Genomic DNA, 27369 nt, shown 5'->3' with positions numbered 1-27369 from the left:
TACAAAATAATTATTTAAAAACATAATATATTCAATATATAATTTTACCTTGTGACGGAAGCTCTTTCCACATTCACAACACTCGTGAGTTTTTTCTTTGGGAAGAGGAGGAACATAAGACGGATCATGATATAAATTTTTATGCCTTCTCAATAACTGTTTCTGACGAAATGATTGATCACATTGATCGCAACAAAATGGTTTTTGATCAGTATGTATCAACATATGTGATTCTAAATGACGTTGAGATATTGATGCATAAGAACATAAATCACATTTGAAACATTTTTCTCCTTCATGGGTTTTCACATGCACCTATAAGAATTAAAGTAATAAAAAAAATATGTGACTAAGTTGTAATTAATATCTAACATCCATAAAGTAACTTTGGTCAAAAATAAAATTATTATTTTATTTTTATAAACTGTGATAAAATCTGACATTGGAGGCTGTTTCCTCGCTGTCTGAGGCTGTATTGTGTCAACTTAGCCAAAACCATTGATGAATGTATGAACTAAATCAGTCTATTTTTAAAACAGGTGGTACTTTTTCAGATACAGAAGGTAAATATTGGTGTGAAAGACTATTTTAAGAAGAAAAATGCTTTATTGGCATATCTTTTTCTTTCAAAACAAATTGATCGTTTCTGTTAACAGAGGCAGTGTATAATCACTATGGATCATAATCATATCACAATCAAAGCTATCTAACACCATGGTTTCCATAATATCCTTCTTTGTACACTTTATATGTGAAATTAAATTATGCTCATCTTCACTGCCTGCTTTTTGGCAAATCTTTTTTATTATTGACAATGATATTCCAGTAATCTGACTTGCACGCTTTGTGGAATAATCAACAGGATGATAAAATTGCCATATTTTGGCTCCCCTTTCACAGAATTGAATGTTGTACAAAAATATGTTTTGTTTCATTGTAAAAGAGTTTAAGATGAGATGTTCCATGGTAAAACAAGGAAGCATGCAAAAGAATATGAAAAAAAAAAAAAATGAAATCTCATATTAAATTCACTATTAACAATAAATAGCATTTCTGCACAGCTTCCTTTCTACCTACTGCCCATTCAAGACCAGTTCAAGAAAATTGGCAAAACACCAGTGATAGGCAATCTACACCAGTTGAACTACAGCAACAAAACTGAATATGCTTTGTGTCCTGCTGTATTTAACAGATTACATATATTAGATAAACTAAAGAAAAACAGACTAAGCTATTGTTCAGCGAAATTTTAGATAATTGTTGTAAAAGCCTTACTGTCCTTAAATTCTAATATTATTGCTAATTGTCTACTTTGACTTTACTTATTAATAGGACTTTATACTGGTGTTTAAAGATTGGCACAGTAATGGGAGTTAATTCAGGAAAGAACAAAATTTCTTTATTATATCACCTGTAGTAATAATTTCTGTACACATATTATACATGTTTCGGGCTAGCATGTCCCTCATCAGCAGTATTACTACCAAACATGCAAATACATATTCCAATCCCAAGTATAACTGGATAATATTTCTTGTTTTACAATTAAACACCTCAATCAAGATTTCGTTTGCCACCATTCCACCTTTAAACACCAGTATAAAGTCCTATTAATAAGTAAAGCCCAAGTAGACAATTAACAATAATATTAAATTTTAGATAGATTCAATTTGAAACTTATAGTTTTTTTTTAACTTAGCTTAATCATTGAAACAAAGATATGTTGTAATAGTTTTAAGTATCTCTTCATGTTTTCAATAATAGCAGTAGAGTTTACAGGTGAAATGACAGTTACAAAAAATACATTCACCTCCACCAATTACGTAAAAATTTTTTATTTTAAAAATTAAACGTAACAGGTTACAGATACTGAGTAGTTCTTTGCAATTACTTCATCCAATTTACTTTTAAAAAATACCGAATGACAGAATGGTCTATTCATTAATTAAAGTTAATTTATTCACTTACACTTATTATCATACTATTCAAAATATGAGATGTTCATTTTAATTAATGAAAGATACATGATACTTTATAGTAAATTAATTTTATATTAACTTAAAGATATCTTTGTAACAAAGCTGTTGTAACAAGCTTGATACATGCCTCATACACATCATAAATAGCAAAATTCACTTCCATCACACACTATTTTGTTAGGAAAAATAACAACAAGACTAATAAATTAATGCTTGTTATGATTTCTGTATAGCAAACCAGTTTAATTTCCACAGCCAAAGTAGTTCTTTTAGCTGCAAGATAGATTATATAAATTACTAGTACAGTTCATCATCTCAAAAGTGAGCTTAGGTAAATATTTATTCTATTAAACATTGGTTGTATGTTGAAAATTAATAATAATAATTTCAAAGTTCTCTGTAATTTCATACTAAAAAGAACAGCTCTAAAAGAAATCATTTCAATAAGAAAATAATTGGTAGTTATTTTGTGAAAATCTTGACATGTAAAGAATCTATATATAGTATGGACATACATATACAGGGTGGGCCAGCGAAAACGAAACGGCAGAGTGTTCGTGTTCGTCCAAGCAAAGTGCTCGGACAGGTCAATTTTACTCTCGAGGGGACATCTTTTGCAATAAAGTTTTTGCGATTCTGAATATTAACTAAACAAACAGTTTTTTCGAAATAAATGTTTGTTTAGTTAATACAAAATAAATGAGTTTTTAAAATTTTTTGTTGTCTGTTGTATTCAGAATCGCAAAAACTTTATTGCAAAAGATGTCCCCTCGAGCAAAAGATCGACCTGTCCGAGCGCTTTGCTTGGACGAACACGAACACTCTGCCGTTTCGTTTTCGCTGGCCCACCCTGTATATAAATATCTCAAAGCCTGACATTTTTAAACCAAAGTCAAACAATCATTATAATGAATTGGGCTACTTCTAGTACCAAATTACAGTAAGACCTCACTTAACATGGGGGATATGTTCCTAGACAACAAAGCACTAAACAAAACAGCGTTAAACAAGGTCCTTTTAACAGAGTAAATAGGGAAAAGGGAAAACACTTCCAAAAGTAAACAGATTTTACTCTAATGTTAAGTTATTTTTATATTAATTTGCATAATAATATATGTTAAATAACATAAATATGCACACAAAAATGTAAAGTTCATTTTTCGTGAAGAAAATCCTGGCTCTTCTGAAATTCTTGACTTTTTTGTGAAGAAGTTATCTAGTGTCATTTGTTGCTTTTTTTTCTTTCCTTAAGCAAATGTCGATTGCAATAGATCGCATCCAAAATGCCTCATCATGTTTTTACACTCCTTTCAAAATCTGGATCATTTGCTATGATTTAATCAGGGCCGGATTATCGAATAGGCAAAGTAGGCAAATGTCTAGGGCTTGTAATTCGGAGGGGCCTGGCTCCATTAGCCATTGCCTAAAAAAAAAAAAGGTCAACAGCCATCCGTGTGTCAAAAGTAATCTCTCCCACGAGATATCTCGCACCATCACATATATTCCATATATTCCTAGGGCCGCCTCTCATAGTAATACTGATGTATGGTTATGATTCATTTTCTAAATTTAAACTTATACGTCGCGACATCGCATATTCGATGTAGCGTTCAAGTTGCTCGAGTGCAAAGTTATTACAATTCAATAGTGTTTTATAAAACAGTTAAAAAGGATAACACTACGGTGTGACTTGGGGTGACACCACGATATCTGCACCGGGTGTCACCCATGCTAGCTACGCTAATGTCACATTATATAAGATTTATTTAGAAGCAACTTATTTAAATAGGGCTCCAATTTAAATTTTGTCTAGGGCCCACTAGAGGCTTAATCCGGCACTGGATTTGATCAACCATTTTGGTTATTGTTACCAAACTTTTACTAAGGAAATCTGTAGAGAAATGCCATTGGGTTCTTTGTTTACAGAATCACTATTTTCCAGTTCTACATGAATTCCTTGTTCTGCCAGTTTTTGAAGGTCATCATTAGTAAGGTTCTCACCAGAAACCTGCAGTAACTCCTCAATATCCTGCTCATCTACATCTCCTAGTCCTGCTGTAGCAATTAGTTGACAATTTGGTCAACCTAATGATACAGCAATAGGCTCTTCTCATTGAGAATTCTTGGATGTATCCAAGAATTCTCAATGAGAAGAGCCTATTGCCATAACTTCTTCAACACTCTGTTCATGCATTTATCAGTTAATTCTTGCCAAGCGAAGTCAATAATGCCTATGGCATCCATGATCAGGGCCGGATTATCGAATAGGCAAAGTAGGCAAATGTCTAGGGCCCGTAATTCGGAGGGGCCCGGCTTCAGTGCAGAAGATTTCTCTGTTTCAAAACGAGTTAAAAATTATGTAAGAAATTCGATAGGACAGAAAAGGCTGTATTTAACAATTCCTACTAAGCTCCGCTCGACTGGCCATTGCCTAAAAAGAAAAAAAAAGGGGTCAACAGCCACCCGAGCATCAGAAGTAATGTACGCCACAAGATCTCTCGCACCATCCAGAAATATTCCTAGGGCCGCCTCTCGTGGTAGTACTGATGTATGGTTATAATTTATTTTCTAAATCTAAACCTATTCGATATAGCGTTCAAATTGCTCGAGTGCGAAGATATTACAATTCAATAGTGTTTTATAAAAGAGTTAAAAAGGGTGACACTACGGTGTGACTTGGGGTGACACCACGATATCCGCACCGGGTGTCACCCATGCTAGCTACGCTAATGTCACATTATATAAGATTTGTTTAGAAGCAACTTATTTAAATGGGGCCCCAATTTAAATTTTGTCTAGGGCCCGCTAGAGGCTTAATCCGGCGCTGTCCATGATGTTATATTTTTTCCAAAATTGCACCAAAAAAACATAGTTTTAAGAAAAGTACAGTTGATGAATTGATGATGAATTGCCACCTTTTGCTGATTGGTTCATGTTTGAGAATAATCATATTATATACAAATCAATGAAATGCCATGATAATTTGAATCAGTGTAAATTTTGAGCTTTTTTTCAGACTTCGAGCAGACAACAATACAGTAGAGCGTCGATAAGTGGAACCAATTGGGGACTGGGGTCCTTCCAGTTAATGATTTGTTCCAGTTTCCGACTTTGTACGAAAAAATACATTAACCTGTCCGATGTTCAAATTTTTCTCCGTTGCGTATCGCTTCCTGTTGAATTTTTCTCCGTTGCGTGTCACTTCGTGTTGAATTTTCGTCGATTTTAAGCCTAACGAAAATTTTTATAATAATCATCGAGGCTATCGTATCGTTAAAAATTATTTCTGCATTTTGTACAAACAAAATAAATATATTAAAGAATATAAAAAACATGAAAATTATACTTTAGAAGTAAATTTAGTATCAAAAACATTCGATTCAGCACGACACAGTCCGACTGAAAATCGTTCCACTTTCCGGCCATTCCACTTACCGACGTTCCACTTATCGACGCTCTACTGTATATCGAATAAGTATTAATCGAGGAAGCATTAAACGAATTTAATTATTAATAGTAGTGGTATAATAGTCCAATTCATTACAGCAATTGTTTGGCTTTGCATATGGACATAAAGTAATAAAGTGTATGTACTATACTATAAATTAGCTTTGTTCTTTGTAGTTATCACAGTTAGATGTACATATTTCCAGTGTTTATTTGGTATTTTCAATAATCCAATATGATTGTATAAGTGTCAGATTACTGAGATCATACTGTAATTAAATCTATTCAGTGCAATCTAGACTATTGTAAGTCATCTTCTTTTAGTCAAAGTTAAAACAATTTCTACAAATAAAATCAATTTTATCAAAAAATTTTAATTTTTATACCAATAATAAATTTAAAGTAATTATTGCAATGTGATTTTTCAGTTATTCTATCGTAAAGCATACATGTTAATCTTCTGTACTGTAAATAGCTTTATATTTTCACACCTTATTTGAGAAATTAAGTTTTGTAAACCCAAAACATTTTAGAATATTTTTAAAACTATCTTCAGTGATAATGTATTATAACAATTACAAGCATTCTACAATATAATAATTTACTCAATTTTTTTATGTATCTCAAAAATACACATTGTATGTTGTATGTGTTTTAGGAATCATTATTCAAAAAAGTAAAATTTGTGAACTATAAAATTGTAAGAAATAAACATTTTACAAAGTAATTAACAAACAGATATTAAGTTAATGACTAATTAAATTCTAAGTATAAATTGCAAAGACAACGTTTTCAAAAATCCCATTTAGAGTAAAAGTTTCATCTAATCACAGGCTCATTAAATCATGATTTAAACTTCATTTCAAAGATATGAATTGAACTTTGAACAGTCTAAATATTTCTTCAACTGCAACCTTATTTAACATAGAACTTGATAGTAAGTTGAGAGCATAACAAACAAATAAGAAATATTAAAAGCAAATTCAACAAATAAAAAAAATACATAATATTTAAGAAGATTCTACACAAAAGGAATGTTCCAATGCATATTAACATGTCTAGAATGAAATGTGATGAAATTCTAGGATATTTGTGTATTTCATGGTAAGCAAGCTTTACTTTATGTCCTTCTAATACACTTTGACAGCATCAATTAAATCTGGTTTCAAATTACAGCATCAATTAATTTACAAATCTCAGAATTAGTCAAAATATTCAATGATATTATTTACACATTGCTTAACACTGTGTGAAAAAGAAAAAAATGTTCCTCTATTTTCTTTATTAAATTGTTTTTCAGAAAATTTAACAATATAATTTGTAAATTATCACATTTATAATTTATAGATTACATATATTAAACCAGTTAAATTGTATATGTATGTATGTATAATAATTATAAATATATATATCAAATAAACAAACAATTTTGTTTCCTGAATTTAGTAATCTTTCATAATCTTTGTTTATTTCTGATTAAAATAACTATTTTCAATTTCATATTAAAAATAAAGAATTAACTAAAACTTATTTTCAACTTACCTTATATGTGTATCGATCAGGAAACACTTTTCCACATCTTTTACATTTTAAAGGCTTATCAGTATTATGTAACTTCTGCATATGAATTCGGAGATCAGTCTTTCGGCCGCAAGTTGTTGGACAGAGTTCACACTTAAATACTGGTTTATTTCCTGAATGAATCAGTTTATGTGCTTTCAAACTATTCGACTGAGTGAATTTAGAATGGCAGACATCACATTCATAAGGTTTCTCCCCTGTGTGTATACGAAGATGACGTTTTAATTTATAAGTATCTGGACTTGCATAAGTACAATGAGGACACTGGTACGGTCTTTCTCCTGTATGGCATCTCATGTGTCGTTTCAACTTACTTAATTCTACACTAGCATAATCACATTCTGTACAATGGTGTGGTTTTTCATGAGTATGTTTATATCGTACATGACGAACTAATTCTCCCGAAGTAGTAAATGCAGCTGGACAATCTTTACAATGATGAGGTCGAGTTCCAGTGTGGGTATTCACATGATTTTGCAAAGATGCTACAGTTTTGAAACCACGTTCACAAACACTACATTTATGAGGACGTTCTTCTGAATGAGATTTCATATGACGTGAAAGCAAATAACGTTTTGGACTTGTATAATTGCAATAACTACACATATGTGGTTGAGCTATTTGTTGACTCTTTTTAGGAGTTACTTTTATTGCATGCGTTTTGGTCCCATCAGCAACAAATTCAGTTGACAACAATTCACTATGTTTTTCACCTTCATTAAAATCATACACTGACATATCCAAACTAAGTTCTTTTTCACCTTTAGATTCATCTGGTTGTGACACAATTAAAACATAACTAACTTCACCTGGGTTAGTATCAGAAGGGACAATAGTCACTGTTTGATAAGAATTTCCTGTATTCAATATCACCTGAAAAAATTTAATTGTATATAAAAAAAACAAATTTTATGCATAATAATTTTCAAACAACATTCATTCTATCTTTGACATTTCTGATGTAAATTTCCTGTCAAAAATGTAAGATTTCTATTTGTATAAATAACAAGATAGTAATGATATATTAAATTAAAAACAATCACACCACTGAACTGTTACCGGTGTACATCTAATAAACAGACCGTTACGAACATTTTTGAACTCTCAGGTTCATCCTCAGGTAACGAATGTGATTCAAATTAAATTCAATTGGAACACCAGTCAGAACTCTATCGCATGGATATTGATAACGTCATTCGGGCATGTGCCCCTTTAACCGCTGTAGATTATCGTAAGTTCTTGTCTACGAGTGCCTGCCAGGCTGTTGACAGAGTGATTTCGTTCTTATGGTTAATGCAATTACCATCTTTGAGTGTAGTCATGCAGATGTAAATAGCCTCTAGCCATCTAAGATGGTGTATGTGTTGCATAGTGTGGATCAGCTTCGCTCGATTGAACATTGTTCTACATTCAGGTCTGAGGCGTAGATGGCTAGAGCAGTGGTAGTCCTCACATGTAGAATGTCTGCTGTGTGTTCTTTCATTCTCACTTCTAGGGAGCGCTTGGTGGAACCTACGTAGACTAGGCTTCTGTCCCATCTATGGTCCATGATTGAGATGGTGTACACACCCAGTAGTAGTTCTTTGTTTGGGGTGTCTTGTCCGTTCCGTAAAATATCAAATATTGTAAGACATCTATAAGCAATGAGAATATTCTTTTTCTTAGCAATCACAGTGTATAGCGATTTAAGGTATGGATTGTATGTAACCGGAATGATACTAGGTGGAACTTCGTTGGGTGCCTGGGTTGGGTCTAGTTCTTGGCAGCGGTGCCATATGCAGATCAATTTATGTGTAATCGCAGGATAACCATGTTGTTTGGCTGTATGTTTAATATGACTCAGCTCGGTTCAGAGAGCTAACTGAGGAGAGGAATGTGTGTAGGCCCTCTTAATTAAGGCTTAAAGCCATTTTATAATTGGGAGGGTCACATGACCCTACCGGTATATATAGATGTTCCGACCCCGGTTTACAGTATACTTCCACGTGGTTTGCTGTTTGCTCGAACTTGATGTTAATGTTGAGGAAATGGGCCTCAAAATCATGAGCCTGGTCCATCTCTAGGGTCAAACCATATGGATTATCATTGAATGAATCGATAAATGCTGATATGTTTGGCTTTAATCTCCATAGGATGAGAATATTGTCAATGTACCATTTATATAGTACAATGTTGGGTAAATGCTGAGGGATGATCCTAGATTCTAATTGCCTGACCACCACCTCACAGAGGTCTCCTGCAGTGGGGCTACTCATTGGGACTCCTCTCCATTGGATGTATGTAACGCCGTTGAATTGGAACAAGGAATTATAACATAGTAGATGCCCCAATTCTGGTATCTGTTGATGCATAGTGCTGTCGTTAACGATGTTGAAAAGTACATCTCTGATGGCGCAAAATGCTGGTGGGAGTCTAATAGACAGGTAAAGTGATTTAAAGTCTGAAATCATTATGAAGGCAGGAGGCGGTGATATTTCCTTGAGGAGGGATACTAGGTCTACAGAGTTGGTCAGAGCATATGGGTATCTTCTAAGAGGGCAAAAGTAGCCTGTGTGAGAGCTTCTCCAGTTTAATGGTTGGTGCCCTGGCTTTATCTATAACTGGTCATTGTTGTTGTTCAGGTTTATGGATTTTCACGAAGGCGAACATCCTAGGAGTATCTGGAGATTCAATTGTGATATTCTTTAACTCAAGGCATTTGGCGAGTTTCATAATGGCAAAGCATTTAACTCTCGCCTGTAATCTGTCAATAGCATTGTTGCTTACGATGGTACATTGGGTGCGATTTATATGCTCTTCTAATAGTTGATTGCACGTATCACAATTCGTGAGGACTATAGATTTGGTAAGAGCCCCTACACCTTAGCCGAAGAGAATGCTCAGCTTATAGCCATACAAGAAAGACTAATGAACACCTTACGGAAGCCCTACCAACAGAAACTCCGAGGGATCATAAAGATGCAGACACCCCGGAAACTGCAACAACCCTCATTCCTGTACTTTGTTTCAGATGAATTAAAGTTACTGACTTATGCAGTCAAGGTCTTGAGTTTAGGACCTAACTTTGCACCCCCTCTGACCACACACAGAAGACTTATACCCCATCCCCAAATTGAAATCTCTACTGGTGGGATTACCTGATATTGATATAGAATACTACTGATGGAAGGCCACACACACACTTAAAAAAATTCACCCAGCCACAAGATATGAAACACTTGCGATATAATTTGGACTGCACAAGAGATGATGGATGCACCACAACAAAGTCACGTTGGTCAGAGCTGGTAAGACCAAATCTATAGTCCTCATAAAATGTGATATGTACAGTACAATCAACTATTAGAGGAGCATATAAACTGCACCCAATGTACCATCGTAAGCAACAATGCTATTGACAGATTACAGGCGAGAGTTAAATGCTTTGCCATTATGAAGCTCGCCAAATGCCTTAAGTTAAAGAATATCACAATTGAATCTCCAGATACTCCTAGGATGTTCGCCTTCGTGAAAATCCATAAACCTGAACAACAACAATGACCAGTTATAGATAAAGCCAGGGCACCAACCATTAAACTGGAGAAGCTCTCACACAGGCTACTTTTGCCCTCTTAGAAGATACCCATATGCTCTGACCAACTCTGTAGACCTAGTATCCCTCCTCAAGGAAATATCACCGCCTCCTGCCTTCATAATGATTTCAGACTTTAAATCACTTTACCTGTCTATTAGACTCCCACCAGCATTTTGCGCCATCAGAGATGTACTTTTCAACATCGTTAACGACAGCACTATGCATCAACAGATACCAGAATTGGGGCATCTACTATGTTATAATTCCTTGTTCCAATTCAACGGCGTTACATACATCCAATGGAGAGGAGTCCCAATGAGTAGCCCCACTGCAGGAGACCTCTGTGAGGTGGTGGTCAGGCAATTAGAATCTAGGATCATCCCTCAGCATTTACCCAACATTGTACTATATAAATGGTACATTGACAATATTCTCATCCTATGGAGATTAAAGCCAAACATATCAGCATTTATCGATTCATTCAATGATAATCCATATGGTTTGACCCTAGAGATGGACCAGGCTCATGATTTTGAGGCCCATTTCCTCAACATTAACATCAAGTTCGAGCAAACAGCAAACCACGTGGAAGTATACTGTAAACCGGGGTCGGAACATCTATATATACCGGTAGGGTCATGTGACCCTCCCAATTATAAAATGGCTTTAACGCCTTAATTAAGAGGGCCTACACACATTCCTCTCCTCAGTTAGCTCTCTGAACCGAGCTGAGTCATATTAAACATACAGCCAAACAACATGGTTATCCTGCGATTACACATAAATTGATCTGCATATGGCACCGCTGCCAAGAACTAGACCCAACCCAGGCACCCAACGAAGTTCCACCTAGTATCATTCCGGTTACATACAATCCATACCTTAAATCGCTATACACTGTGATTGCTAAGAAAAAGAATATTCTCATTGCTTATAGATGTCTTACAATATTTGATATTTTACGGAACGGACAAGACACCCCAAACAAAGAACTACTACTGGGTGTGTACACCATCTCAATCATGGACCATAGATGGGACAGAAGCCTAGTCTACGTAGGTTCCACCAAGCGCTCCCTAGAAGTGAGAATGAAAGAACACACAGCAGACATTCTACATGTGAGGACTACCACTGCTCTAGCCATCTACGCCTCAGACCTGAATGTAGAACAATGTTCAATCGAGCGAAGCTGATCCACACTATGCAACACATACACCATCTTAGATGGCTAGAGGCTATTTACATCTGCATGACTACACTCAAAGATGGTAATTGCATTAACCATAAGAACGAAATCACTCTGTCAACAGCCTGGCAGGCACTCGTAGACAAGAACTTACGATAATCTACAGCGGTTAAAGGGACACATGCCCGAATGACGTTATCAATATCCATGCGATAGAGTTCTGACTGGTGTTCCAATTGAATTTAATTTGAATCACATTCATTCAGGAGTTATTAGTTACCTGAGGAAGAACCTGAAAGTTTGAAAACAGTGGAGTAGTATCACTGCTGTTGTTTGATATATTAAATTAAGTCAGAAATAAAACTGCTATTTTTCTGAAAGCCAAAAACTGTTTAATTGTATTTTTAAATATTTATGAAAATGTTTAAAAAATTTTAACTATTAAAGATAATTTTCTAGTAAGTCTAATTCTATTCATTCAACCATAATGCAATTGGAACATTTAATAAATTAACTTAGAAAGCTAAAAAAAAAAAAAGTCAATCTTGATAATTTGGGAAATGAGTATTATTTTATAAATCATATTATGATATTTCATGATAACTGGTGACAAATTTTAATTAGTATACCTGATTATTTCCATCAATCCCATTATTTGCAGCTTGCTCTGCAAGATTAGCCACCATCTGAAGTGTACCATCTTCACTAATATGAATCTGTTGTCCATCAGCAGTAATTAATGTTGATCCTGAAGCACTAGTGATTGGTACAGTCTGCTCAGTTTCTGTCCCATCAGGTTGCTTTACAACCATGTGAACGGATTGAGGATACCTATTTCTATAGTTTATTGTTGAATCCTGAGTGTTTCCATCCTGCTGAATTAATATTTTTATGCTTAATTTATATCAAAACAATGTAAATTTATTTTAAAATGTTACTGTTATGAAATGTAATAAATAAAAGAAACCTGTTCTTCTCCGGTTTGTATCTCATTTCCTATATTAGGCTGCATAGCAATAAACGTTGGTTGATCCTGTGTATCTGTACTTCCTGAAGTATTGCTTTGCCTTTCCATGACTTGTAATAATTCCTCTGTTTTCTCTGAAGTAATCTGTAACACAATTTTTTAAACATTGTTTTTAAGCAATATATACATTATTATAAAAGCATTACATATATTATTAAAATTATTTAGATAAATACTTCTTTAAAATAATATAAAAGTAATTTTATTACTTACTACTAACTTAAAATCAAATTTTTCTAAAAACTTAGTAAAATTTTTATGTTAAGAATAAATTAAACTCTCGAAAATGGACACGCAAGTCTAAAAATGTCTGAATATACTCTTTACATATGTTAACCTCAACTAACATAGTTCCTTTGATATAATACCCTAATATATTTTAGTGATTCACGTATGATAGAACAACATGGAAAAATGTAAAAAGAATTAGAAAAAATACAAATATTAAACATTTACATTTAATAAAAAGCATTCTTCTAAATCTATATTATAAAATTCTGAAAACCTAGTTACATTTTTAACTTTATAATAATTTTTAATTAGTTTTATATATTATCATCACATAAAATAATAGTTTAATTTTAACATATGCTAAATAATTTATTCAGATTGTAATTTTCATATATCTAACATACAATTTCATGAAACGAACAACATTCTTCTTTTCAGAATTCTTCATACTAGTTAAAAAATTTTAAAAGAACTAACTGGGGTTGCCAACCATCCTCTATTAAACTGTATTCTTTTCCCATCCCCCTTTTGAATACAGTTTTAAGTATTTGCTTTTGTTTCCTTTTACTTTATTATGTTTGAACATTATCAACATATGACATTCCAATATGTAACATTTCATAAAATTTAAACAACATTACATAAATTGTCTTTACATCTTGTCCTTCTTAAACATCTCAGAATTTAAGTTCCATGGCAGAGTCAACCTTCCTATGGAGGTTACTCATATGCCTCAATATGCAAAACTTTTTAATAAATTTACTCTCGGTAATGGCACAACCATGGAAAAAATATATATTAAAAAGTAGCCAAAATGACAATTTGTAAAAATTCACAAAATTTAAAAAAAGATATTCCAATATTTTATTTTCTTATTCTAAAGTAATAGATCTAGCTTTATCACTCACTAGAGTAGCAGAAAGCACTACTATTATTCAGAACAGGATAAGCAAATAAAATTTAGGGACTCAAAACAGTGTGATGTTCGACAACAGTTGGTAATAATTCTAACATTGAGTTTAAAACCCTATTTATTGTGTATTTAATGTTTTATAATTACCAATTAGTTAACAAATATTTATAACAAACTACTTTGTTACAAATGTTCTCCATTGTACAATGTCAATCCTTTTTCTGTACAAGGAAATTGGCGATGCATAGTTAACTAAACCTTGACACTATCCTTTAAAAATGCAGCCTTTTTTATTCACTTTTAAATGTTTTTGGCCATTTGAATGACCTTCTTCAGGAATAACAAATCAAATGATTCCAAATTTCTAAAACTAGATTTGTTTTGGAACTTTTTAAACATTTGAATTTTTAGATGTTTAGTATGCAGGTTCATAAATAAAGAAATTACAATATATACGGATTACTTGAACAAATATACGCTATATACACATATAATACATGAATAAATATATAAATAAATAAAATAACTAAAATAAATAAATACATTAACACAACTGCTAATATAAAAGAAGGCCACTATTGTGCCAATTCTTTAACTGTTTGTCCCTTTTTTCCATACTAAAATATTCACATTATGCCTGCTCTCCATGCCGCTGAGACTCTACTTGATTCTCTGAAGTTTATCGCTTGTCCTTCCTGGTTGGTCTTGTGTATTTGCCATGCTTCTGCATATTTCAGGTGTCTCCTGTCCTGAATCTTTTGTATTACTTCAGCTCTTTCCCAATCCACTATAACCTCTGTTGGGTCTACTGTAACATACGTTGCTAGTGTGGTGACTGGTTGCTCGTTCTGTACAGTCCTTTTATGTTCTTTTAATCTTTTTTTTAATGATCTCCCTGTGGCTCTGATGTAGTAGAGTTCTTTCTGTCACCTTTCGTCTTGTACTAGTATTCTATAAATTCCTGGAATCAGGCTCTGGTCCATGTCTTCCTTATCCATACATAGCACCTGGTATATTGTTGGATACCTTTTAAAAATTATCTTTTTGTTTGTTGCTGCTCCTATTTGTAAATATTGCTTAGGGGTGCAATATATTCCATCACAGTATATTCTTTCTATTCTTTCCTGCTCATTAACTTCATTATAGTCTATTTTTCTTTTGTTAATAATGGCCTTTATTGCATTCTGGCTGACTCTGCACTGCCTAGCTAGTCCTTTAATGTGATCTAATTCTTTAATTCTGTCTTGTAGTTTGCTGCAGTGTGTGTATGCTCTCTTTATAAGCGCCCAAAATGCTGCTAGTTTAAAAGTTGCCGGGTCTTGGGAGGTCCATGGTATTAACAAGTGAGCTGTAAGTCGGCTTTCTATAAACTTTTGTAGTGATTTCCCCTCCTTCCTCTACTTTTATTGTTATGTCTAAAAAAATGTATAGTTTTATTGTTCTCTTGCTCTAGCTTGAGCTCTAGGCCAAACTTGTTGGAATTGACATCTCTGATAAATTGTTGAATGTCTGATATATCTTTCCAGATAATTAAGACGTCGTCAACATAGCATGCATATACTAAAACATGTACTGCATATTTCGGTAAGATGGCTTTCTCTAAAGTCCTTAAGACCATCTTGCATAATGCATCTGACTTCCCATTGCCACTCCTCTATGTTGTGTGTATGTTATTCCTTTAAAATTAAAGATTGACGAATATGTAGCAAGATGTGTCAATTCCAGTACCTGATGGGACTCAAACCCACAACCTCTGCTTACCATGCAAACACATGTTGCCAGTTATGCTACCTGGACCTTTATCCAATCTTTTCTTCCAGAACCATTAATTGAGACATATAACCATATATATTACAGTGGAACTTATTTTCACAATTTGTAAATGTGAACCTCCTACTCTCTATTTCTGTTCCAATATATATAGAAAACATTCGTGCCAAAAATCTACTCCATTGGTGAATATTTACTATTAGCTCAATGTCACTGAAGTTTTATAGGTTCCAAATAGTAAGAATGAGCATATGGCAATCACAAGCTTCAACCACAATATATCCATTTTAGTGCAACAGCTTGTAAAACTATAGTTGGTCATCTCTAAAACTAAACCATTAAATTAATCACACATTAGTTACATGACATTCCTACAGAATTAATTTCTGTCATGACTCATGATCTTTATTTTGTTGACATCATCAAATCATGCTGCAAATTGTTTTCCTTGTTTCTAGTTTAGGCTGGCTCAGTGACTTATACTACTTACATCAGCACCTATTGGTTAGTTGTTTGTATGGACAAATTCAGGCACGTCGCTGAAGGACTGCTGATATCATCAGATGCATAGACTATATAATCCAGAAACTGCTCAAGCAAATCACATAATACATTTTTGTTCATTTCGGCAACGTTATTAAATAATAAATATGGCAGCAGCAGCAACTAGATCTAGAACTAAAGAGTACCTCCTTAGTTCAACAGTAACTGAATTAGCTGGCAACAAGTTGCCATCCTTACATCAGGCTCTTGGTTTGTTTTTACATCACAATCTTCAACTGAAACAAACTATCAGACAGTCATCAGCAATTCAATGGCATACAGTCAAAATTCTGGCAATATTTTATGAAATGGCAAGGATCCCAATGATGGATCCAAGAAAGTGCATAACTAAGCTAGAATGAACATTTGAAGAATGGTGTTTGCTAAAGAAACACAAGGAGCAACAATCAGTAACACAGAAAATCAAGGAGGCTAAATTTGAAATATCAAACACAAATTCGTGTTAATAACAACCACTTGGCTTTTTTCCACCTTTATTTAGTTGATACGGTACACGTTTCAGGCCTTATGCCCCTCATCAGTCAACTAAAATAATATAAAATAATGTATACAGCGTTTTTACCGACAAGTTATATAAACATTTAAACGTATATAACAGGGGTGGCCAACTTTTGTGCACATAAGATCTACTTTTTATCGTAAAAATGTGTCGCGATCGACTTGTTGTCATAGGCATAGTCTAAGTGGGGAGGGGAAGTGTGAAATACATACTATGTTTATACAGTTTCAGTACGAAGTGCACTCACTGCTTATGAGTCGAGTCATAACTGCATGCATACAGTTGCGTTCGGTTACAAATATAATACATTAGGTCAAGACATCGCCAGCGATCGACCAAAATTGGCTTGGCGATCGACCGGTCAATCGCGATCGACTTGTTGGCCACCCCTGGTATATAACATACCAGTTCTTCCCCCAGTATGGCACTTGTACACGGTAAGTTTGGACATTACAAACTCGAGAATAAAAGTTATAAAATTCTTGTACATCTATTTTGAGTTAAAAAGTACAACTATTTAATACAACAATAAATTTAAATTAACTATGAATAAAACTGGGACAAGTTCTTACTTTGTTGTTCTCTTGTACTTCTTAGTAGAGATGGTTAATACACAGTACATTTTCAAAGGTCGTTCGAGCACTTTTGGCTCGTTTATGTTGAAACAGAATCCAGAAAATTTCTTTAAAGACAAATTTGTAGACAAACTTTGGGTATAAGTTTTAGTCTGAACTTTCCCTGTTGAACGTTGTTTAGGTTGTGTGACATTTAAAATTTGCATAACTACATGTAGGGGGTTGAAACAAAGTAAGCCCCCTAGTGGTATTTTTGGTAAAATATTAAGATTTATTGTATTTTTAACTAAATATTAAAATTTATAATATATTTAACCAGTTTTTGTTAATATTTATACTTGTATTTTTATTTATACAATTTTCTGAGTTAATTATAGCAAAACTTTCTTTAAACTTTCTATTATATATGTCTTTTTCTTTATACAGAATTTTGGTGTTGTCCTTGTCAATATTACAATTATTTATTAAGCAGTGGTCGTGGAAAACGGATTGCATCCTTTGGTGCTTCATATCAGCTATATGTTCTTTTATTCGTATTTTTAGTTTCCGTTTTGTTTCTCCGATGTAGGTATGTGGGTCTTTGCAAGTACATGGTATTTCGTAAACGACGTTTTTGGATTCTTCGATGTTTTCATCAGGTTGTTTTTTTCCTTTATTTATTATTCGTGATTGCAATTTTTGATATTTTGGTGCCAACTTTATATTTATTTTTCTCATTTCTTTGTTTATTTCTTCATACAGTCCTTTTATGTATGGGAAACTTTTGTATTTTATATCTTGGTTTTTTATTTCCTGGATTTGTTTTTCATAGGTTGATTTTTCTATTTGTGTTTCCCATGTATTTATCAATCTAATTGGGTATCCGTCTAGTATGAACTTTTTCTTTAAATTATTTAGATGCTTTTGAACATTTTCAGGTTTACTAGTTCTACTTTTAATTTTTTTGTATTCCATGATGAAGACGTTTTGTTTTATATACAGTGGTATTTGGGAGCTGTAGTTTATAGTTTTTGTTATAGCACAAGGTTTCTTAAAGGGTTCAAATTCTAAGTTATTTATATTCCTTTTGATTGTAATATCCAAGTAATTTATATTATTGTGTATACTATCTTCTTCTTCGATTTTGAACTTAATATTATTGTGTATATTGTTTATGAGCATATTTATCTTATCTATTGTAATAATTGAAGTATCATATATAATTATTATGTCGTCTACGTAGCGTTTATAAAAGTTTATTCCATGTATGTTGTTTATCTTCTCATCAATGTCTATCATTACCATTTCTGCAAGCTTTGGACCGATAACTGAACCCATACTTAAGCCTTCTTCTTGTGTGTAGTAATTGCCTTCATATTCGAAATAGTTGCTTTTATAAGCGAATTCTATTAAGTTTATTATTTCCGGTTCTACGTTGAGTTTTATTAATTTTGGTTCTATTATGTCCCATGTCATGGACAGATACATATCAGTAATATCTAGGCTGGCGATCTTCATATTTCTTTCTATTTTTAGTTTTTTGATATCATGAAGAAGTTCGTCGGTATTCATTATTGTGAAAGTAGAGTTTTGGAATTGTTTCAGTTGTTGTTTTAGAAATTTTTCTAAATTATACAAGGATGAGTTCTTGAAATCTATTATCAGCCACACTTTATCACCTGGTTTGTGGGTTTTTAAATGTATATTTATTTTTGGTGTACGATTTATTTTTGGTGTAACCATCTCTACTAAGAAGTACAAGAGAACAACAAAGTAAGAACTTGTCCCAGTTTTATTCATAGTTAATTTAAATTTATTGTTATATTAAATAGTTGTACTTTTTAACTCAAAATAGATGTACAGGAATTTTATAACTTTTATTCTCGAGTTTGTAATGTCCAAACTTACCGTGTACAAGTGCCATACTGGGGGAAGAACTGGTATGTTATATACGTTTAAATGTTTATATAACTTGTCGGTAAAAACGCTGTATACATTATTTTATATTATTTTAGTTGACTGATGAGGGGCATAAGGCCCGAAACGTGTACCGTATCAACTAAATAAAGGTGGAAAAAAGCCAAGTGGTTGTTATTAACACGAATTTGTGTTTGATACTTCGAAGAATAATACAACACGGTTTCACAAAAATCAACGAGGCTAAATTTGTTAGTAAACTAGATAAACTTTTTGACATTTCTCATCTTAAAGCAGTCGAAATGATAAAAATTCCAGAGGAACATGAGTTCTTGTTAGCTCAGCGTAAGAAAGGATGTAAAGAGTCAATGGTAGGTGTGGAGGCAAAATTAACTGCGAAGGAGAAATGATTAGAACAAAGACAGAAACAGATGCATAACAGAAAACATAGAATGGAAGACTTGAAGAGAAGTGGTGAAGAAATAGCAGAACTAATATCCTCAAGCAGCAGCACAGATACTGAAGAAGAAGATGCAAGCTGTAAAGGAGACAGAGTAACTAGTGAGGGAGGAATTGGAGGCAGATTATCCAGACAGCAAGAAAGAGACATTCTCTGCCTCTACCAAAATAAACTGATAAGATTACATTGAACGTAGTACTAAAAATTTCAAATTTTGTGAATTGTGATGTTTAATAATTTTTTCGTTGAATTTTAGTTTGTAATTCATCAAGTTTTTCAATACTGTAGAGTCTACACGACTATTTAATTTGTCTATAATTGTCCAAAAAAGTGAAACAAGTCTGGTTTACCAAAATAGGTCTTGTATGTTTTCATTTGTCATAAATTGCTCTTTTTATACACTTTGTGGTCATTGAGCTACCTCTAAATACTAATATATCAAGTTCAAATTTCTTCTGTAGTAATTTAATACTAGTTGGAATAGTTCTGGAGGGTAGGACCACAAAAAAGTAAGAAATATATTTTTCCCCTATTTTAAGCATCACCCTAATATATAATAAACAGTAATTCTTATTAATAAGAACATTCTAAAAAATAAAAAATGATTTAATCTTTAAAACAAAAAGTGATTTAATCTAAGTAAATTATACCTAAATAAAGTTTCACGTATCTAAATACCTTTTACCGGTGCACGTATCATCCAGAACAAAGTAATTACAAACGTATACCTAAATATTTTTCATTTTAAAAATATTTAAGTATTTATCCTCTTTGACTGTTTGAATAAATAAATTAGTATCCATATGTATAAATATTTAATAAATGTAGAAGTGTTAATAAATGAATACATGATAACTCTTTTAAATAAATTATTTTTTGCCTTTAATTTGATTCATTTGTATTATTCTGAACAATGCTTAAAAATCTGAAGCATTTAAAATGTTTATATACACATACATATACAGGGTGTATCAGTATAGCAGTTACAAACTTTCAGGAGAGATAGAGTACACCTAGACAATGGGAAATCACATAGCAATTCATGGTTGGAAACGCTTTCCTGGCACGGTAGTGACGACACAAAACACAAGAAAGGAAGGACACGAACAGGGTGAGGAAACATGTTTATTATTCTTAGTACAGCAAAAATGCTGGGACATCTTTGGCTAGTGTACACAATAGATGTCGCTACACCAGCCAAAGATGTCCCAGCATTTTTGCTATACTAAAAATAATAAACATGTTTCCTCACCCTGTTCGTGTCCTTCCTTTCTTGTGTTCTGTGTCGTCACTACCATGCCAGGAAAGCGTTTCCAACCATGCATTGCTATGTGATTTCCCATCGTCTAGGTGTACTCTATCTCTCCTGAAAGCTTGTAACCGTTGTACTAATACACCCTGTATATTGATTTGTAAAGCTGAGGCTGCTGTTTTCATTACAAAAAACACTGCATTTTGTTAAAATATTTATTATAAATTTTAAATTATATTTATTAAATATTTACATTTCTTAACTGGGAATCCAGACATCAATTAAGATGACTTTTCAATAAATTTGCTGTTGCATTATGATTACCTGATCATGACTTCTATAGTGGTATTCCTCTACATGGTTTTCACTGCCAGACTGTGTTAAATAATATGCTGTTCTCCCATCTTGTATGATATGTTGTACACTGTCAGAGCTTGCTGTGTTGGAACCATCTTGAATTTCCTTATTAAAAGTAGCTAAATAATTTTGTATGTCATTAATAGATTCATTCTCTGAAGCAGCACTTTTAGAAGATTCCATTTTTTCTTTCTAATTAAATATAAAAATATTTTTATTTTATCATCATTCTTCATTAAATTATTTTATTGCAAATTAATTAATAATAAAATATTTAAATTAAATAAAGTACTATTTAATATTTATATTTTATTCATTGTTATTCACTAACCTAATATTTACCTAAGAATTGAGATTTCTCTACAGTAAATTATACTGTTAGTTTTTGAATATAGCATAGAATAGCACTATCTAATATCTGTTCACCAAAAGTTTAACAAATAGAGTATATAATTTTTGTGTTGTAATTTATCATGTAATCTATATTTATAAAATAGCATGTCTGTCTGTCTGTCTCTTCTCTATACACTTTAAAACCTTTGAATGAATTCCCTGATGAGAATGTTGGTATAATAGGAAAAACAAACAGCACTCCTGTTATCATGACAGTATGCAAACAATTCAAACAAAAATGTACAATCATTTACAAAATTCTTAGGTGAGGGATGGTGAGAAGCATTTGGACATTTTTACCTTCAGGACTTCACAATACTCTCTTAAATTTTGGGAAGCTGTTCAAATACAGCAAATTAAGTACTTGAAGCACTTAAGTGATTTTTCTCAATATACCCTCCCATACGTGCACATACACACAAAACATCTTTGATGTGATTCATTGTAAAATACAGATTAGTTGATGCTTTCTATAAGCATCACATTCACCAAGAGACTAGCAGTTTCCAAGAACTATCAGAATTTCCCATGTGCATTTAGTGTTTACTTAAAATTAATAATAATAAGCTTCTTTATAGGAAACTGCAATATTAATGCTTAATAAAAATAAGAATAACAAACATTGCACATTTACCAATATCTAACAAGAAGAAACCACAAGAAAGCAAAAGTTTTCATCCATGTTTAATGGACATTATCAATCTAACTCAACAGTTAGCCTGACATTGCCTGTTAAACACAGATGAAAATGTTTGCTTTCTTGTAGTTTCTTCTTGCTGAATATTAGTTATATATGCTGTGTTTATTAACATATATATCCAGTTTTCAAGTACAGTAAGACCTCACTTAACGTGGGGGAAATGTTCCTAGATGACAAAGTGCTAAACGAAACAGCATTAAACAAGACCATTTTAACATGGAGTAAATAGGAATGGGGAAACATGCAACCAAAAATAAACAAATGTTACTTTAATTTTAAGTTATTTTTATATTAATTTGCATAATAATATATGTTAAATAATACATAAACATATGCACACAGAAATGTAAAGTTCTTTTTAGTGACAAAGGTCCTGACTTTTCTGAAATTCTTGTTTTTTTGCAATAAAGTCATGAACTTTCATTTGTTCGCTTTTTCTTTCCTTAAGCAAATGTCAGTAGCAGAAGATTGCATCCAAAATGCTTCGTTTTGCTTTTGCATTCCTTTCAAAATCTAGATCATTCGCTACAATTTGATCAACGATTTCAGTTGTCGTTACCAAACTTTTACTAAGGAAATCTGTAGAGAAATTTGTTGGATTCTTCGTTTTCAGAATCTCTATTTTTCAGTTCTACATGAATTCCTTGTTCTGCCAGTTCTTGAAGGTCATTGTTGATAAGGCTCTCACTAGAAACCTGCAGTAACTCCTCAATATCCTGCTAGTCTACATCTCCTAGTCCTGCTGTATCGATTAGCTTGACTTTGGTCAACCTAACGATACAGCAATAGGCTCTTCTCGTTGAGAATTCTTGAATACCTTCAGCCATAACTTCTTCCACATTTTGTTCTTGCATTTATCAGTTAATTCTTGCCAAGTGAAGACGATATAACCTATGGCATTCATGATGTTATATTTTTTCCAAAATTGCACCAAACAAACATAAATTTAAAGAAAGTACACCTTTTGGCCACTTTTTGCTGATTGGTTCCTGTTCGTAAATAATCGTATTACATATGAATCAATGAAATGCTACGATAATTTAAATTGGCGTAAATTTTGAGCTTTTTTTAAGGCTTTGAGAAGACCGCATTATATCAAATCAGCATTAAGCAGGGTCTTACTGTAGCTGAATTAACAAGAATAACTAAAATATTGACTGAAAATCTGAAAATTCATCAATTTGCTAAAAAAAATCTATCCAGGATTTTCACAGCTTGGTGACCTTCACTGAACTAACAGGATATCTAATTTTTCGAGCCTTGTAATGATTACTGGAATGCAACAGTGTCAAATTCCTCTTTACAGCTGCATTTTATATCACAGAATTTATCAGAAAAATCTACGTTCATGTTCATTAGTATGTACTACATGTTCATACTAATTTACATCTTTTTTATAATACTTTAAATTTTAAAAATTTACAATACAAAACAAGCTTGCTCTTTAAATTACAAATCCTTACAAAAATATCTTATTCCTCTCTATATAAGATAGTTACTGGTTTGGTCCATCAAGTCCTGATTTAAATATTTGGATTTTCAAGCTATATAAAATCACCTTACACTTTTTAAAATTTTAAATCAGTATGAAAATTCTATAATTACAAAAGTTTGGGTAAAGTGTTCTTTACATTAGATGTATAAATATACAAAAATTATAATTGAATGATTATAACTGTTCTGTAAGCTTGAAATATTTTAGTGTTATTTACAAACTATATAAAATTATATAGTTTGTAACATATATATAAATTATATATAATGGAAGAATCTCTTCTATTATATATAATTTAAAAATAATAAAGACAGAAATATTAACAAAGATAAAAATGCTAATGACTAATAATTCAATCAGTAAGTACCTGACAGCAACTGTATTGCATGCTCTATCAACAGGAAACATGTAGCATGTGTTACACTTCAATGCATTAAAATTTAAAAAAAATACATTCAATTCACAGAATTTTATTTTATTTCTTTTTATTATAATTATAAATATTATTAGAAATATATTTTAATAAGAAAGATGTTTTAGATCAAATAAAATATATTCATTATTAAAATAATTACTTTGTTATTTATTTAAGTAAGTCACAGTTCAAATAATAATAATAATACTATTTTTCATTGAAAATTAACTTAAATCTATATTCTTCATATGATAATAATGTATCAATAAAAATTCCCAAAATCTTATTTTGCCACAATACATTTTTCGACATTAAAAACAGTACTTTAATAACTGGATCTAATTCTAGAGTTATTATTCACCAAATAAACCAAATGTTTTGAATAAATTCAACATATTAAAACAGAATTCATAAATATTCATTTATATTTCATATTATTATTATTTACCTTTATGATAAATTTAAATCTGATCTAATGAACAGTTTTATTAATGTTGTTTTTTTTATTAACATAAGGTGACACAGGTAAAATATATTGCACTGGGGACATATTAATCATCATCAAATTGACAATGAATTTATTCTAATTAGCATATTCTATAATTCTGATTAGTATCAATACTTAAATAATACTAAGATGAAAGTAACTATTATTTTTGTTAAATATATCTCATATAAATCATGTCACCCTTTCTTGCAATATTATTTGGCTAACTAAAATCAGGCCATATTTTTTTCAAACTCAAGTATGAAGCATTTTTGAGAAAAACAATTAAATAGTTTCACAAACAAAACAGTTGCAAAAATAAACAGCTACTCCTAAATTTTTTGTTATTATTTTTTATAATATATTATTGTAATACTAAATAGTATAGTGTTATCACTTTGTATTGCTCAAAATGATAAGTGTAATTGGAAAAAAATAAACTAAAAACTATCTAAAAGAAATAACATTCATATATTTAGTCAGAACAAACATAAAAGGTATTATTTTCTTATGTAATTAAAAAGTTTCTCATATACTGTTTCATAGAAACAATATCCAAGGCACGTAACAAAGTCCATTGTCATGAGCCCTTAATTGTAGTTATACCATTGGTTAAGAATATTGGGAATCAGTTCAGATTTTTAATCATGTGCTGTCTTAATATGGTAAAAAGACCTGTAATAACTGTTGATGGTTATATCTTAGACCTGTAATTATTTTCAAAATAATTTCTCAGACAAAAAATACACTTACGTAAGAACCAGATAACCGGAGTGGTTGATATTAGGGTCACAAACGTTTACGTAAGTGTATTTTTTGTATGAATTTCCAGTGTGTAAGGAAGATTGATTATAATTTCTCAGATAAACATTCAACTGATGTCCCAAATTCAGAATGTTTCCAATTTTATCAATATGTTTTCTGAATCATTCATTCTTCTGAGAAGTATCAAGTGCCATCAGCCATTTCATAAAGTTATCATGTTTGTAACAATTTCATATGGTAGTTTAATAATGTATGACAAAACTTTTGGTTCACTCTTTATTTTACAAAATTTTTTGAACTTATTTTATCCAATCTTCAAATTATACTGTTAATGTTTTAACTTGTATACTCTAAGGATAAAGATATTTAAATATTCACAAATTAGAAGAAATAGTAAATGTCTTCATTTTTGTTCTTTTCAACATCTCAGGAACACAATATTTACAGTAGTCTCAAATAAAAGGATGACTCTGCATACTGTTGTGTTCCTGAGATGTGGAAATGGACTAAAATGAAGAATTTATTGCATCTTCTGTGAATACTTTTCTATTTTATGAACTATGTACCATGTACAGTACCACATAATTATCAGACCTGCCCCAATTAGAGGCAACTCCAATAATTATAGGGCAGGCATACAAATTAGATTGTTCAGGAATTCAAAGTTGTAAGGTATTGAAGAGCAAAGGTCTATTAACAAGGAGACATAACTTGAATTTGGCTACAACTTTCCCTGTGTAATTTATCAAATATAAAATATAATCCAACAGATTTGCAACAGGTTTGACTAATTAAACCTTTGTCAATGTAAAGTAAAAGAACAAATATATGTGACAGCACCAACAAAGTAAGTTGAAGTAATTTATTTTAAAATTTCTTTTAAAAGATCCACATGATGAATTTCTTAAGAAAATCAATAAATGTTTAATTCAACAACTAAGAAATGTTTGCTGGATAAATCAATGTTTAAGCAATAAAATGTCTGAAGAGTCATCAGAGATGGGTTTTCAATACGGCAATGCATTTAAAACCGAACGAAATAAACAAAGAGGAGGAAGAACTTCGAACTCGTATGCTTCGCCATCTCATCTCAGCGCCCCCTCGAAAATCTATATCGAGCGCCATCTGGTTGGCGATCGTGCAGAAAAACTGTCTTTAACGTCACAACTCTCTCTTACGCCATCTTCATCGGCCAAACGTCCGAAAAATGCAAGAACCTTCAAACGATGGTAAGAAAAACCCCAATCGATATTTTACCCAATTTTATCAAAACAATCATGGCTTGTCGTAACAGTATCCGGGAAAGAGGAAAACACCTTAGCAACAAGCGAACCTTATCATCCAATACAGTGTTACATTACAATGCAATATTTTGACATTTTATATAATGATTTGATATCCGAGGATATTTTTAAGTTGAAAAAATGTTATTTTTGTTGATTAAATTAATGTAAATGTTCTTTTCTTACCTGTTAAGACTAATGATAACGCACGAGGGCGTTGTTGTTGTCCTCCATCATGGCCGATTTCGATGCAAACTTTGAGTACGGCGCATGTCTTGACGTCATGCTTTCCGTGCTTGGAATGATGGGTGCACGTGTGTCTCACATGGCGGAAAATTCGAAAGAATATATCCAAATAACAAACAACTTAAGCAAATATTTATTTGCGATGAATATTACATATTAAAACTGAATGCATGGAAATTATTTACATAAATCTTAAATTTCGATGAATCTCTTTTGTTATTTGTTTATATGTAGTAAATAAATTTTATTAAATTAAAATTCTAATTTTTTTTTA

At 32.0% G+C, this 27369-nt stretch overlaps 1 protein-coding gene and 1 long non-coding RNA gene across 2 annotated transcripts in view; one reads left to right on the top strand and one right to left on the bottom strand.

Moving 5' to 3' along the window:
• The window catches only part of LOC136989804 (uncharacterized), a 31657-nt gene extending 7345 nt beyond the window's left edge, over positions 1 to 24312 (bottom strand). The window contains exons 1-6 of the mRNA XM_067288078.1: positions 24267 to 24312; positions 21279 to 21503; positions 12735 to 12878; positions 12397 to 12639; positions 6969 to 7880; positions 49 to 315 (exon numbers count right to left, since the gene is read on the bottom strand). Coding sequence (XP_067144179.1) covers positions 49 to 315; positions 6969 to 7880; positions 12397 to 12639; positions 12735 to 12878; positions 21279 to 21503; positions 24267 to 24287 — 1812 coding nt within the window. The 5' untranslated portion in view covers positions 24288 to 24312. The remainder of the gene's footprint in view (positions 1 to 48; positions 316 to 6968; positions 7881 to 12396; positions 12640 to 12734; positions 12879 to 21278; positions 21504 to 24266) is intronic.
• A 2331-nt stretch (positions 24313 to 26643) lies between these two features.
• On the top strand, positions 26644 to 27369 carry LOC136989810 (uncharacterized). Its single transcript, XR_010882963.1, has 2 exons — positions 26644 to 26795; positions 26861 to 27369. It is a non-coding gene; the product is annotated as an uncharacterized lncRNA (long non-coding RNA).

This window comes from Centruroides vittatus, unplaced genomic scaffold (genome assembly GCF_030686945.1).
Source record: "Centruroides vittatus isolate TY-2023 unplaced genomic scaffold, ASM3068694v2 scaffold_769, whole genome shotgun sequence".
NCBI classification, from domain to species: Eukaryota; Metazoa; Arthropoda; class Arachnida; order Scorpiones; family Buthidae; genus Centruroides; species Centruroides vittatus.
Note: the sequence above shows the minus strand (reverse complement) of the source record. Positions and strands in the feature narration are given on the sequence as shown.